Below are 12,617 nucleotides of genomic sequence, written 5' to 3'. Positions count from 1 at the left end.
GCACAGAAGGTGGGACCGGAGAGGGGGTCAGCAGGGGCATTGCCGGGAGCACCGCCTCCTGCCCCCACCCCACCCCCCGGGAAGGAAAGGCTCCGCCACCTGGGAGGGCCGTGTCTGGGTCACTTTGGACACTGGTTCCGAGCGTTCGTTTGAGAGCTCACTGCTGAATGTGCTTTCCTCCCTCTTTCCTACCCACCTCACCTCGTTTAATAAATATGGTTGTACTTTTCTTGTTACAAAATAAATGTCTGTAACTGCTGTACACTGCTGTAAACTTGTTAGAGGAAAAAATGACCTGCATGTGGACTCCTCAGCTGTTACCGTGATCCTTTCTCAGTTTGTGTGACGGGAGGGGAGACATTCTCAAGAGGCGAACTACGGAAACACAAAGGCTTTTTCTTCTTCATTTGTCTTTTCCCTACAGCTTCCTCCTTGACAGGCTACATCTTTTTTTTTAAATCCTCACCCAAGGATAGGTTTCTTGATTTTAGAGAGGATCCATTCTCTAATGATGTTCTAGAGGAACATCATTGTGAGAAACATCAGTCTCTCTCTCTTACACACACACACACACACACACACACACACACACCCCACTCCACCCCACCCCTGCCATACGCACCCGACCGAGGGTGAAACCTGCAACCTTTTGGTGTACCGGACGAGCTCCCACCAGCTCCGCAGTTGAGACCACAGATTAGTGTAGGGAGGTGCATTTTGTGGCTCACGGGGAGTTTTAACTTTGAGGCTAGCTTCTGGGGATGTGCTGTGTTTGGAAGGTTCCTTTCGTTTTCAGGCATATAAAATGCCCCAGCGCCTTCGCCAGGGCCCAGGGTGCTCCTTTTGAGAGCGTTTTCCAGGAAGCTTTAGGGGAGGGCAGCCGGGCAGGGTCAGATGGTGTCATTGGGCTTAGTGCACAAGTAAAGACCACGGGACAGCTCACACTGACACCAGGTGGAGGGCGACTGGGAATCCTGGATTCCGTCTGAGAGACTAGTGTCTTCCTCCCCTTACAGCATGAAAAATCGGTAAACTTGAAAGCCATCTGCGAGTTCCTTTGGACGGTAACTCGTGATGATCCAGAGGGAACACGCATGCGTGACTTTAAGGGCTACAACCTTTGATGGTCCCAAAGCACTGCACTCCGTAGAAGGGAGCAGAAGGAAATTTTCTCCTTTTTTGAGAAAATTACTTAGGAATGTAGATGGGTAAAAGGTACCCTTGCCTTACTCCGTTCTCTTTATTTTCTTGGCCTGCTTTCCTTTTGAACTTTTCAACCGATTTAATGTCAGAGAGAACATGCATTGCCCATCCCCAGCCTTTGCCCTCCCAGGAAGTCAGTGTGCACTGGTCATCTTTTGGGGCTTCCTTCCAAAGGACCTTTTCTGCATTGGAAGCCGCCGCACCGAGCTCTTTCATTTTGTCGTGCTGTGTTTAGATAATTGGACAGATCTTTGTGCCACATGGGAATTTTTTTTTTCTTTTGAAGAACAACCTATAGATGAAAAATTACTAACTAATGAAACTGTGCGTGTATGTGCGTGCAACATAAAAATACAGTAGCACCTAAGGAGCTTGAATCTTGGTTCCTGTAAAACTGCAAAGTGATGTGGTATTAATATTAATAAATTAAAAAAAAAAGACTGTCGTGTCATTCTGCTAACTTTATTCTTTATACAGTACACAGTTTGGGTAAAGTAAGAACCAAACAAAGCTTCCACTGGCCCCCACCCCCACTCCACTTTTGAGGCTTTAAAAAGCAATTAACAGTTGATAACCAGGACTGATGCCCATGATTGCAGAATTTCCATAGCAGAGCAAAGGTGCATTTGGTTTCTGAAAGAGCCCCTCTAAGAAGTGAGCTTAGGAGAAAGATGAGTGGAAGGGGTCAGTGGGGTCTGCTGTCCCAGTTCAGTCTCACACCAACCTAGGAGGGTTCCCCGCCTGCAACATACGAAGCAGCCTCTAAAACACACATGGCCACAATGCACTTAAAAACTTGAGTCATCGCCATGGAAAATGGAAATGAAATACATCAGGTCTTTGCTGAAACGAGTTGTCCCCCTTTGCCTTGCTGTTCTCCAGAACTAAGGCTGCCGTGACCCTTACACTGTATTTAAAAAATTTATTCAACATACCTCTTAGAAAACTTAGGCTGAAATTAAAAAAATAACTGATGCAAACTTCACAAATACGCATACAAATGTTCAAATAATGTCACTAACATGGCATATAAATGTATTCAGAGTAACATTTACATATTGGCTGTAATAGCAAGCATACCATTAACAAAAACTTCATGAGGAAACTACCTGTTCGTGTCAGACTGCAGAGGCAAGGAGGTGCACATAGATATGAGGACCTCCTGACCGCTGAGCAGTGAGGCCACAGCTCCAAAGTAGGAATTGCTCCAGGGGCACTTCCTAGATCCCTGGGGCTGGGCACTGCAGGGAGCCTCCTTCCCGGTCATTGAAGGGCTTATGGAAACAGATTGCTGGGCTCCGCCCATTTCTGATTCAGTAGGGTGGGGCCCAATCATTTCCACTTCTGTCAATTTTCTAATAGGGTGTTGCTGGCCTGGTGGCCACTCAGAACCGCTGGAGTGTCATGAAGCCACCCACCCGTCCTCCTAAGGCCCAACCTTCCTATAAAGAGGAAACACCATTCCTAACCAGCGCTCTGCCCTGGCTTACCTGAGCTTCTGCAGTGGGCTTGGGCGACACAGGTTGCCCCAATATGCCTACTGTTTTGGAACAGGCAGAACAGCACAAGTGGTAGAATACTCACTCTGGATTTGAAAACAACTTGTGTAAAGGAAAATAAAAGAATGGCAAGACCCAGCCTGGTGCCATCCAAATCCTTGGTCTCAAGCTTGTAATACTGTCTCAAAAACCCTGGAGGTTCAAACACACTGGTTCTTCACTTTTCAGTCAACTGAGGGCCCATGCGGTATTTCCTGACTCCCTCCCTGGAGGCATGGTCAACTGGCAGGAGGCCAGAGCCCTTGCCCTAAAGGGAGGACTGGGGAGGCTTGGGCCGGGTGGCAGGCTCACTTAGCTGCTCATGGAGAAGGCTGCTGCCCACGCCTTCCAGCTGAAGCCTATGGTGGCAGGACCTGCCTCGCAGAGCACTCGTTGCAGGGACGTGTGCGGCTTTGCCGCTGCCTGCAGCCCCCAGCACGTGCCATCCTTGGGCAGGCCTAATGGGAAGTTTTTACAACTTACCAGACATTGGGAGGCAGTGTCACGTAGTGCAAAGAAACAATTGGAAGTTAGTTATTCTTCTGGTTTCTGTACTGTTCCTAGCCGACTGGTAGTTTGTTTCTGGGGGTCATTTTACCTATCTGTGAAAGGGGTGGGGGCACGTACTAGTTGATCTCCAGGTCTTTCCAACTCTATCTTGTATTATATAAAAATGTTATAAAATCCGTGGTATAAAATCCAATTCCCAAATCAGGAAGAGTCAAGGGGACTGGGCCTGAGGCACTTGAACCTTGGGCTCTGGTCTAGGGGGGCTGGGATGAGAGGAAGGGCTTCCTCTTTGCTGTCTGCTTTCCCACCCACAGAGGCAACTCCTGGCCCCAGGTGCCAGGGCCCCTCCACCTCCAGGCCTCAAGTCCCACCTGCTGACACCCCCCCTCTTAGGCCTTAACCCTAAAACCTGGCCTGGCTATTTGAAGAGCAGACACTGGCACCTGGAGAACCACAGTGTGGGATGATGGGGATCCTCGCATGCCCTCTGTCCTCGCTCCTCCTCCCTTTAAGTACTTCCTCCACCACCTCACAGCTTATCTCTGATGCACGCATAATAAATAAGACATTTGCACATAAGGGTGACTGGGACAGCTCTCTCCCCGCCCCTCCCCTTTTATATAAAAGCATTAAATACAATTTCAAAATAAAATACAAAAAGCAAAAAGGGCCTGATCTCGGGGCCACCTGTTCTCCACAGGAGAATGAATCTACATGTTCCTCTCGGACCTGCCTGGGAGATCGCGGCCCCTTCCGGCCCCGCAGGGCCTGGCACTGCCGCGGGGGAGAGGAAAGAAGGCTGAGGCCCGGCCCCAGGCTCTGGGGACTGAGAGCGAGTGCGCTTCCACCGCGTACAAAGTGGGACAGGGAAGGAACGGGAATATACTGCCAACTGCCGGGACCTCCAGTGCCCCGGGTGCGCACCCACCGAGGCGCTTCAGCGGAGCAGCAGCGTCTGAACCGAGGGGTGAACGGAGGCCTCCGTAGCAGGAGAGGAGCGAAGGAGAAAGTGCTAATCTCTTTACAAGATCTCTGTACGCGGGCGCTGGGAGGCGGGTGGGGCCGCCGGCGGGCTGTCCCAAGGAGCCTGCCCGGGAGAAGGGTGCAGCCAGCGGTGCCCCGGGCCAGCTCCGCCCCGTCTCCGAGCCGCCGCCGGCGGCCCACGGTCCGACGCGCCTTCCAGGCCGGACGGGCTCCCGGGCCCCGCCTCCCGGGCAGGCCCGTGTCTGCAGTCCAGGCCTCTGAGCAGCCGAGAACACCAAACACCAAGGCAGCCGGCCCGACCCGGGCGCCTCGCCTGCCAGCGTGCAACACTGCCGAGCTGGGCCCCCAGCCAGGGAGGGGGCCTTCCCGCCACCCTGCCTTGGGGGTCCTAATACTGACTGTCGGCGCCCCGATCCTGGCCCAGCATCGCCTGGCCGAATGGGGCCGGACGCTGGCCGGAGCTGGAAGCGCCCGATACGAACGCCTGGAGGCCGCTGAGGCTCCTTGGGAAACGTGGGGCCCTGCGCGTGGAGGGCCAGGGCCCGAAGTCCGAACAACTGCGGAGCTCCGTGGCACCCCACCGATCCGCAATCCCTGCCCGGCCCGGCCAGCGGGGGGCAGCGGCAGCGCTCTCCCAAGCCAAGGGCCGCCCCGCCCGGCCCGCGAGTCCGCCACGCCAGTTACGCCCGACACACGGCGCCCGCCTTGAGGTCCGTGCCGCCGTCGCGCGGCGCCGGGGCCGGCGGCCCGAAGCCCTCGTGCCCGTAGCAGCGCAGCGCCGCCTCCTCGTAGGCCTCCAGGATGGTCTGGCGCTCCTCGGGCGTGAAGTCCATGGAAAAGGGGTGCACCTGCAGGATGTGCCGCTTGATGGTGCTGACCTTGAGCGTGGCCAGCGCGCCCCCGCACACCATGCACACCAGGCCGCGCCGGCTGCCGTCGTAGTCCATCAGGTACTCGCCCCGCCAGCGCGGCTGGTAGTTGCGCCGCTGCTCTCGGCTGCGGGGCGGCGGCGGGGGCGGCGGCGGCGGGGGCGGCGGGGGCAGGGGCGGGAAGGCGAGTCCCCCGGGCTCTTGGCCGTCCTCGTCCTCTTCCTCTTCCTCGGCTGGCCGCTCCGATGTCTCCCCAGGGGAAAGCGGGGCATCACCTAGGAAGGCACAAAGGAGCGCGCTGGAGCGGGTGGGCGGAAAGCAGCCCGGGCCCTGCGGCTCGGCTCCCTGACCCCCCTCCTGGGCCCTCCGGTCCCCCCCTCCCCAGTCTCCTCTCCAAGCTTCCGCACGCACTGCCCGCGTCTACCCAAGCTCTCCCCAAGCCGCTGTCCCTGCCTGGCCGGGCCCGGCCCGCTCCCTCGCCACCTGCCCTGGCTCTCCACCAGCTCACCCCACCACTCCTCTCGTGCCTCCTCCTCGGCCCCTCCCCCCTCCTCAGAGGCTGCGGCTGTGCTGGGGGCGGCGGGGTCCTTGGGGGACTCGGGGCAGGGCAGCCCCAGGGCCAGCAGGTGGGCGGCCTTCTCGCTCCACTCCTGGGCGATGAGGGACTTGACAGGCCCGCCGAGGCGCGTGGAGCCCGGGTGGCGCTGGCGGATGTGCCGCTCGATGGTGCTCATCTTGAGCGAGGCCAGCGAACCCCCGCACACCATGCACACCAGGCCGCGCCGGCCGCCGTCCAGCTCCATGAGGTACTCCAGTCGCCAGCGCTCCTGGTAGTGGCGGCGGTGGTCTCGGCCTCCTGGCCACCGGCCTGGGACCCCCACCCTCTCGCCCTCCTCCAGCTCCTCCTCCTCCTCCTCTGCCGGCCCGGGCCTCTCAGGGACCCAGCCAGCCTCTTCCTTTATGTCTGGGGGGCTGAGATCCTGAGAGGAGGGGGCTCCAGCAGCGGGGGCCGAGTCCCGGCCTTTTCTGGTCAGGTCCTGGGGGACGAGGTCATCGTCTGTTGGGGAAGGGGTGAGGGAGAGGGGCTCAGCCTGCTGGCTGCCTTGCCCTTACCCACGCAGAGGGACGTCCCTTGTTCCTCACCCCAGCCCCAAGCTAGAGGCCCGAGCCAAGGTGTGCGGGGGGAGCGGTGGAGGGGGGGGTGAGCCCCTCCCGGGTTTTGGCCACAGACCCCACTTTTCAGCCCTTATATGAGGGGTCTCGGCCCTGGGATGGGCCTCGCACCTGGTGGGGGCTGAGGGAGCTCAGACAGTGTCCAAGGCCGGCCACCCCAGGCCTGTAGCAGGGCGCTGCGCTGGGGGCCGCTGAGCCCCAGGGAGCCGGGGTGCACCTCCAGCACGTGGGCACGGATGTCATCCAGGTGCAGGCTGGGCAGTGCCCGGCCACAGGCCATGCACACCAGCCGGTTCCCCCGCGGGTCATAGTCCATGAGACACTCTGCCCGGAACCAGTTCTGCAGGGACTCCTTCAGCCTCCGCTCCAGGCGCCGAGCCCCCAGCCCCCTGCTGCCCCCAGCCTTCCGGGAGGCCGAGAGGCGCTGACGCCGAGCCCGGGGTGCCACTGGGCCCCCTCGTCGCTGGCGCCTGCCACCCCTGCCAGCTGGGGATTTGCCTGAAAGGGTTGGAGGGAGGGAAGGAACTAAGATGCTGGCCCTCTGGGGGTCCCCCCCACCACCACAGCCAGGTCCTCCATAAGCATCTCGCTCACTCTGACTGAGCCCCTGGCCTAGCCATCGTCCTCTGCCCCTCCCCTCAACCCGTAACTCTTCCCTCTCCTTACCCTCCAGCCCAGAAACCCCACGGCCCACGCACGCGTACTGCAGACCCTTCTTGGGGCTTCGCTGTCAGCCATAGCTTTCCAGCACCCTGTTCCCAGCCCTGCCTCTGCCTCCCCGTCCAGCCTCCATTCTCCTTGATCCTGCTACAAACCACAGGATGTCAAAGCTGTCTGGGATACTGGACACTCCCCTGTCCCACTGTCCCTCCCCCGCTATTGTACAATAAGGGCAATAAGCAAACCCCATCCAAAGTTAGTCAGCTAGCTGGCTGAGAAGCCAGCGTTGTCCCCACTGGGCCCCACCTGCCACCCAGACCCCTGCCTCTCCATGTCCTACATTACCTGGACCCTTGGGTGGGCAAGCTTGGAGGTTAGCCCCCTCGTCCTCCTCTTCCTCGTCCTCCTCCTCCTCCTCCTCAGCCCCCTGGGCCCCCAGGCCGTCAGCCTCTCCACAGGACCCCAGCCCCAAGTGGGCATCCCAGCTGTTGCTGATGACTTCCTTCTCCCGGGGGCTCCAATGCAGGGAGTAGGGGTGCTTTTGGCGGATGTGCCGCTTGATGGTGCTGAGCTTGAGCGTGGCCAGGGAGCTGCCGCACACCATGCACACCATGCCATGCCGGGCAGGGTTGAAGTCCATCAGGTACTCCAGCCGCCAGTGGTCGTGGTAGTATCGCCGGTGGTCACGGCCCGGGATGCGGCTCTTCCCAGGCCTAGAGGCCCGGGCCTCACAGTGGTCAGAGTACTTCCTTCCTGAAGAAGCTGGTCCCCTGGCCCTGGAGGAGGGTGGGGGGGCACTCCCCCAGGACCCCAAGGCACCCCCTTCCAGATGAAGATCTTGCCCTGAAGAGGGGGAAAGGGAGACAGTTTTTCAATCTCCAATTTCCAAGGAAAGAACCCCAGGGCTTTGATTTTGGCAGCCCAAGAAAGAGGGGAGGGAGGGGTCGTCCAGGGGCAGGAAAGGGATGTTAACAGTGATAAAAGGGATGTGGGAGAGCAGGGTGTCCAAACACACTGGCCCTTTACAGAGAGCGAAGGCCCTTTAAGAGAGGATCAAGAACAAAAGGATGCAGGGGATGTGTGAGACTAGCTCTTGACTTCTTAAAAAATAAGGTGAAGACCGAGGAGGCAGCCAGCTCTGTAAGGCACCCTTTTTGGACAAGAGCTGTAGGGGGAAAGCCAGGAGAGCAGCGTGCAGGGGCGGTTACAGCTGGAGCAGAGCGGGCAGCGGGCGAGAACAAAGGGGGCATCTGTCTGCATCCAGGGCTGCACAGAAGACCCACCCGCCCGAGGCCCCTACCAGCAGGGCCCCACCCAAAGAGCTTCGTCCTTTTTCCAGTACAGTCTCCTGAGAGTCCCATTTTAGGGGCACTCAGCTCTGTCAGTTTCCCAAATTACAGGCAGCCACAGGAGGGATCCCCAAGACCAAGCCATCGACACCTCCAGGAAAAGGTGCTTTTTAGGACCCCAACTTCCCTAGAGACTCTGAAAGGGGACAGCAGAAGGCCCACCAGAGTGGCTACTGAAAATTTTGCAGCAGGGAGTGGCCCCCACCCATGGGAGCCCATTAAGTCTTTCTGGGGATTTGATTTTTGCTCTGGCAGGGAGCCAGCCAATGCCTAGCAATCAGAGGGCAGGCACCAGAGTGGCCAGGGCAGAACCCACTAACCTAGCAGTGTTCCCTTTTGTCACACAGATCCAGAACAGTCCCCCACACTCCCTACAGCTTGGGCCCAATTTTATTTAAGCTGAATAGACAGGTGTGATCATTATCCAAGTGGAGAATCTCAGGGTCTGGGAAACAAAGAGGATCAGAGGGGGCTTCTGTCACCATTGTGTTTTTGTTTAAATGGCTCCAAAGAACAAACACAATCTTCAGAGCTAAAAGACCTGGATTCGAGTCCTGACCTCATTGGTAACTTGCTCTGTGACCTTTAATGGTCATGTCGTTCTCTGGGTCTACGCTCTTTGTCTGTCAAGGCACAGGATAGCTAGCTGGTCTTAGCATCCTTCCAGCGCTGGGTTTATGCTAGTCTAAGGTGGACTGGCCCTTTAAGAGCTGAAAAAAGGGGAGGAGCTGAAATTCTTTAAAAACAAAAGGGGATGGGGAGAGTTTCTGGGAGGGGAGCTCCGAGGTTAGGGCAGACTTTCTAGCTCTGACAGAACCTTCAAGGGTCTTAAGGCGTTTACCCTGCAGCAGGGGAATGAAGAAACCGTCTCCTTTGAGAGCGAATGGGGAGGACTGGATGATCCCTCTATAGTTGACAAATTGTGGCAAATTTTTCTGAAAGGATGGGAGGAGATAACATGCGGACAGGAGGGGGTGTCAGCCTTTGTGGGCGGGCCCAACCCTTTAAAACTGCCTGCGGTGGGGAAGGCAGGGGCAGGTCCCCGGAGATGGGAGCTATGTGTGCTCTTTCCTAGGGAGAAAGCAGCGGGAGAGCGGGGGCGGGGTGAAGAAAAAGGGTTCCTGCCTCTAAGCAAGAGGATTGGGGCAGCCCGACTTAACACAGCGGAATTCCCAGCTCCGCTCATCTGGGGGGAAACCACCGAAAAGGGCCCACAGTCTGGGCAGACTTTTAAGAGACGGCCCGATAAGGAAGACCACCTGGGAGTCTGAAAGAGAAAAGGGAGGGGGCCCCAAGTCCGACAGCTCAGAGCGCGCGCCCAGCGCGCCAGGCCAGGCCCTTTGGGGCCCCTTCTCTGGGCCTCCAAGGCGGGGGCCGCGGGACCCTTTAAGGGGGAGGGGATCCGCCCGAGCCCCTCAGGCCGACCCCGGGATCTGGGCGGGGGGCTCCCTCGCTGGCCCTGCAGACGCGATCCGCGCCCGCCAGGTGGCGCCCCCGGCCGCCCTGCCCGCGTCCCCCCCTTTGTTCGGTGGCGAAGAGGGGCCCGGAGTCCGGAGCCGCAGCCCTCCCCTCCCCCATGCGGGGGCCCCCACCCGCGCTGCCGGTCCCAGTCCTTACCACCGTCGTCCTCCTCGGGCTCCGCGCCGCCGCTTGATCCGGAGGGCGGCAGCCGTCGGCCCCGTGCCGAGGCCGCTGCTGGCCCGGAGCCGCCCCTACCGCTCCGGCTCCGGTGGTCCCCGCTGGGCTCCATGCGCTACGCTGCGGAGCGGGGCCCCGGGGCGGCGGGGCGCGGGGCCGCAGAGCCGGTGGCGGCCCGCGCGGGGCGCTCGGTTCGCGGGGCCCCGGAGCTCGGGGCGCATGCACTGGGCAGCCGGCCGCACGGACGGCTGGCTGCTCGCTCGGCGGCGCGGGCTGGACCGGGGTGGGGATTCCTGTCTGGGGGCCCCTGGGGCTCCTTTAAGGGCTCCTGGGTAAATTTAAAGGGGCCGCGCGCTATTTCCTTCTGCCAGCTCGCGGGGGGCTAAGGGGGGTGGGCGGGAGACGACAAACCGGGCCGAGGCTCCGCAGCCGGCGTCTGCCCGGGACTTTAGGTGACTGGACCTTGCCGCCCGCGCGGGCCCCCGTCGTCACCTCCGGGGCTCCGGTCCCAGCTCCTGAAGGGTCACCAAGTTGGCGAGGGGCGCCGAGTCCGCTACAACGCGCTTCCACCCAAGCTCCGCTCGCAGCCACTGCACCCTCGGGGCGTCTCAGCGCAACAGCGCCGGCAGGGGGTCGCCCGGTGAGACTGCCTCCTCAGGAGCAAGCTTGGCGCGGGCCCCGGAGCGGACGCGACTGGCAGGGGCCCCAGATGGCTGCGGCCGGGCGGAGAGGGTGGAGCCGCGGGGGCGGCCGCGCCCCCTCCCGCGGGAGCCGCCCGGGAGCGTTGGAGTGCTGGCTTCTCCATTGGAGGGGCGGACGGGCGAAGCTCCTCCGGAGCCGGCCAGGGGCGGGGGCTGCGGCCGCGGAGACTCGGGCCAGGAACAGGGGCGTGCCGGCAACCCGGGAAGAGCCGGCTGAGCCGGGGCCCTGCTCTGCGGGGTGGAAGGGGCCCCGGGTTGGAAGCCGAGAGGAGAGGGCGTGTGCCGCCCTGACTCAGGCTCCTGCCCCCGCAGGCCTGGGGGTGCCAGCTGAGACCCTTGTCGTAGCCCAGACTCCTTCCCTGGCCGGAGGAGGCGAGGAACGCTCACCCTGCGCGGGGTATCGGGCACCTGGGGACGCGCGCCACCAAGGTTGGGAAGTACCGGGGCGAACTCTGGCTGCGAGCCCCAGGATGCCTCAGGGCCCCCGCTCCCGGGAAGCATAGCGAGAAGGGGCTCGGAGAGGCAGCCGGCCGCGCGGCTGCCGGGGGTTCTTCCTCGAGGACCCGCTGAAGGAGCAGGTGCCTGGTCTGCCTGTGGTTGGTCGCCCACAACAAAGGCGATTCCTAGAGGTCCGAATGACAGGGTGCGGTAGCCCGTGCACGATCTTATTATCCAAAGGTGTGTGGTTCTCTTCGCTGGGGAGGTCCCAGCGATCCGTTCAATTCACCCTTGACAGGTTGGTTTGCTCGCTCAACACCTACTGTGTGACCACGTGCTTGGAGGCGCTGGGAATACGGTACAGCTGAGCAAGACAGACCAGTCTGATACTGTTTAAGACTTAACAGGCATACACGGCTTATAAAAAGGCAGCAATCCCAGCCTTCCGGGAGCCATGGGAAATATTAAATGACGTGGAACACAGGAAATCTATCGCCTAAGTGTTCATGAAGAGGGGATGGGCTTAAAATTTAAGTGCCTAAAGGAGTCTGTCACCATTGGAACTGTCTCATCTCTTCCTCATCCGACGATGATTTACGAGGGACACCCCCTTGGGTAAACTGAGTCTCCTGCAGCTGTGCACTCTCTGCTGCTGGCCTTGCTCTCTCAGGGTGGAGCTGCACTTGGGAGCAAAGGCCCCAGTACTGATGGGGTGACAGATGAGGCCATAAGATATGGCTTCCTTCACTCATTATACCCTTCACTTTCCCTTTGTGCCAGGCCCAGAGACACAAAGGGAAAGTAAGACACAGACCTGGCCTTCAGGGGCTCCTAAGTATTTTATTTTATTTTATTTTAGTTAGTTACAAAGGTAACATACCCTCAGGGCTGGCTACTGTGAGCCACTGTGGTACATGTCCTTCCAGTTTCTATGTATATAAATAGGGTAATTTTGTGCGTTACCGAAAGAAAGCTATCAAAGCCACCTGGAGCCATTTTTAACAACCTCTGGCACTCCTCTCTTTGCCCACATCCTGCAGAGCTTCAGGACCGGCTCCAAGCTCCACGTTCCAAAGCATTTCCCACTCACCATCTGATCCTTACAGCCACCCTATGAAGATGAAACTTCACTTTGCAGATGAAGAAAGGGAAACTCAAAGAGTCAAGAGTCTCACCCAAAGGCATTCATTCATTCATTCATTCATTTTCTTATCCGCTTCTTCAGAAAGCATTAACTGGCCCAGTCCCAAGGGCCTAGCACTGGGCTGGGGATATAAAGATTTAAAAAATAATAATAACACACCCCTGAGGGGGCCCAGTCCCTCCCCTCACCCTAGGAACTCTCCATCTACTGGGTCTGCTGTGGGAAAGCGAGGAAACAGTGGCAACCAGGGCCATGTCATAATTTCCATGGACCCTGGGTACTTTTACTTCCATGGACATCTTCCTCTATAAAGAGAAATGTGATTTAATAAGTTTTTGAGGGTCCTACAAATTTCTTTATTTTTTTCTAATGTAAGAAAAATAATACATTTTATTTGACCTTTAAAGTTC

At 58.9% G+C, this 12,617-nt stretch overlaps 1 protein-coding gene across 1 annotated transcript; it reads right to left on the bottom strand.

Moving 5' to 3' along the window:
• Positions 1-4,402: 4,402 nt before the first annotated feature.
• On the bottom strand, positions 4,403-10,036 carry ZFTA (zinc finger translocation associated). The gene is made up of 5 exons (XM_090259795.1): positions 9,904-10,036; positions 7,283-7,780; positions 6,389-6,775; positions 5,613-6,161; positions 4,403-5,379 (listed from the first exon to the last, which is right to left on the bottom strand). Exons 1-5 carry the CDS (start codon positions 10,034-10,036, stop codon positions 4,916-4,918), a joined length of 2,031 nt encoding a protein of 676 aa, XP_090115921.1. The 3' UTR covers positions 4,403-4,915.
• Between the last annotated feature and the right edge of the window lie 2,581 nt (positions 10,037-12,617).

This window comes from Furipterus horrens, unplaced genomic scaffold (genome assembly GCF_987537825.1).
Source record: "Furipterus horrens unplaced genomic scaffold, mFurHor1.1.pri manual_scaffold_2, whole genome shotgun sequence".
Taxonomy (NCBI): Eukaryota; Metazoa; Chordata; class Mammalia; order Chiroptera; family Furipteridae; genus Furipterus; species Furipterus horrens.
The sequence above is the reverse complement of the archived record's forward strand: the minus strand, read 5'-3'. Positions and strand labels throughout refer to the sequence as shown.

Excerpts from the sequence above, each read along its gene's own strand:
- ZFTA (XM_090259795.1), bottom strand. The coding sequence starts at position 10,036 with ATGGAGCCCAGCGGGGACCACCGGAGCCGGAGCGGTAGGGGCGGCTCC. Across the intron at positions 7,781-9,903 it reads GCCCGAGGAGGACGACGGTG|GGCAAGATCTTCATCTGGAA; the intron begins GTAAGGACTGGG and ends CCCCCTCTTCAG. Across the intron at positions 6,162-6,388 it reads GCTCCCTCAGCCCCCACCAG|ACGATGACCTCGTCCCCCAG; the intron begins GTGCGAGGCCCA and ends CTTCCCCAACAG.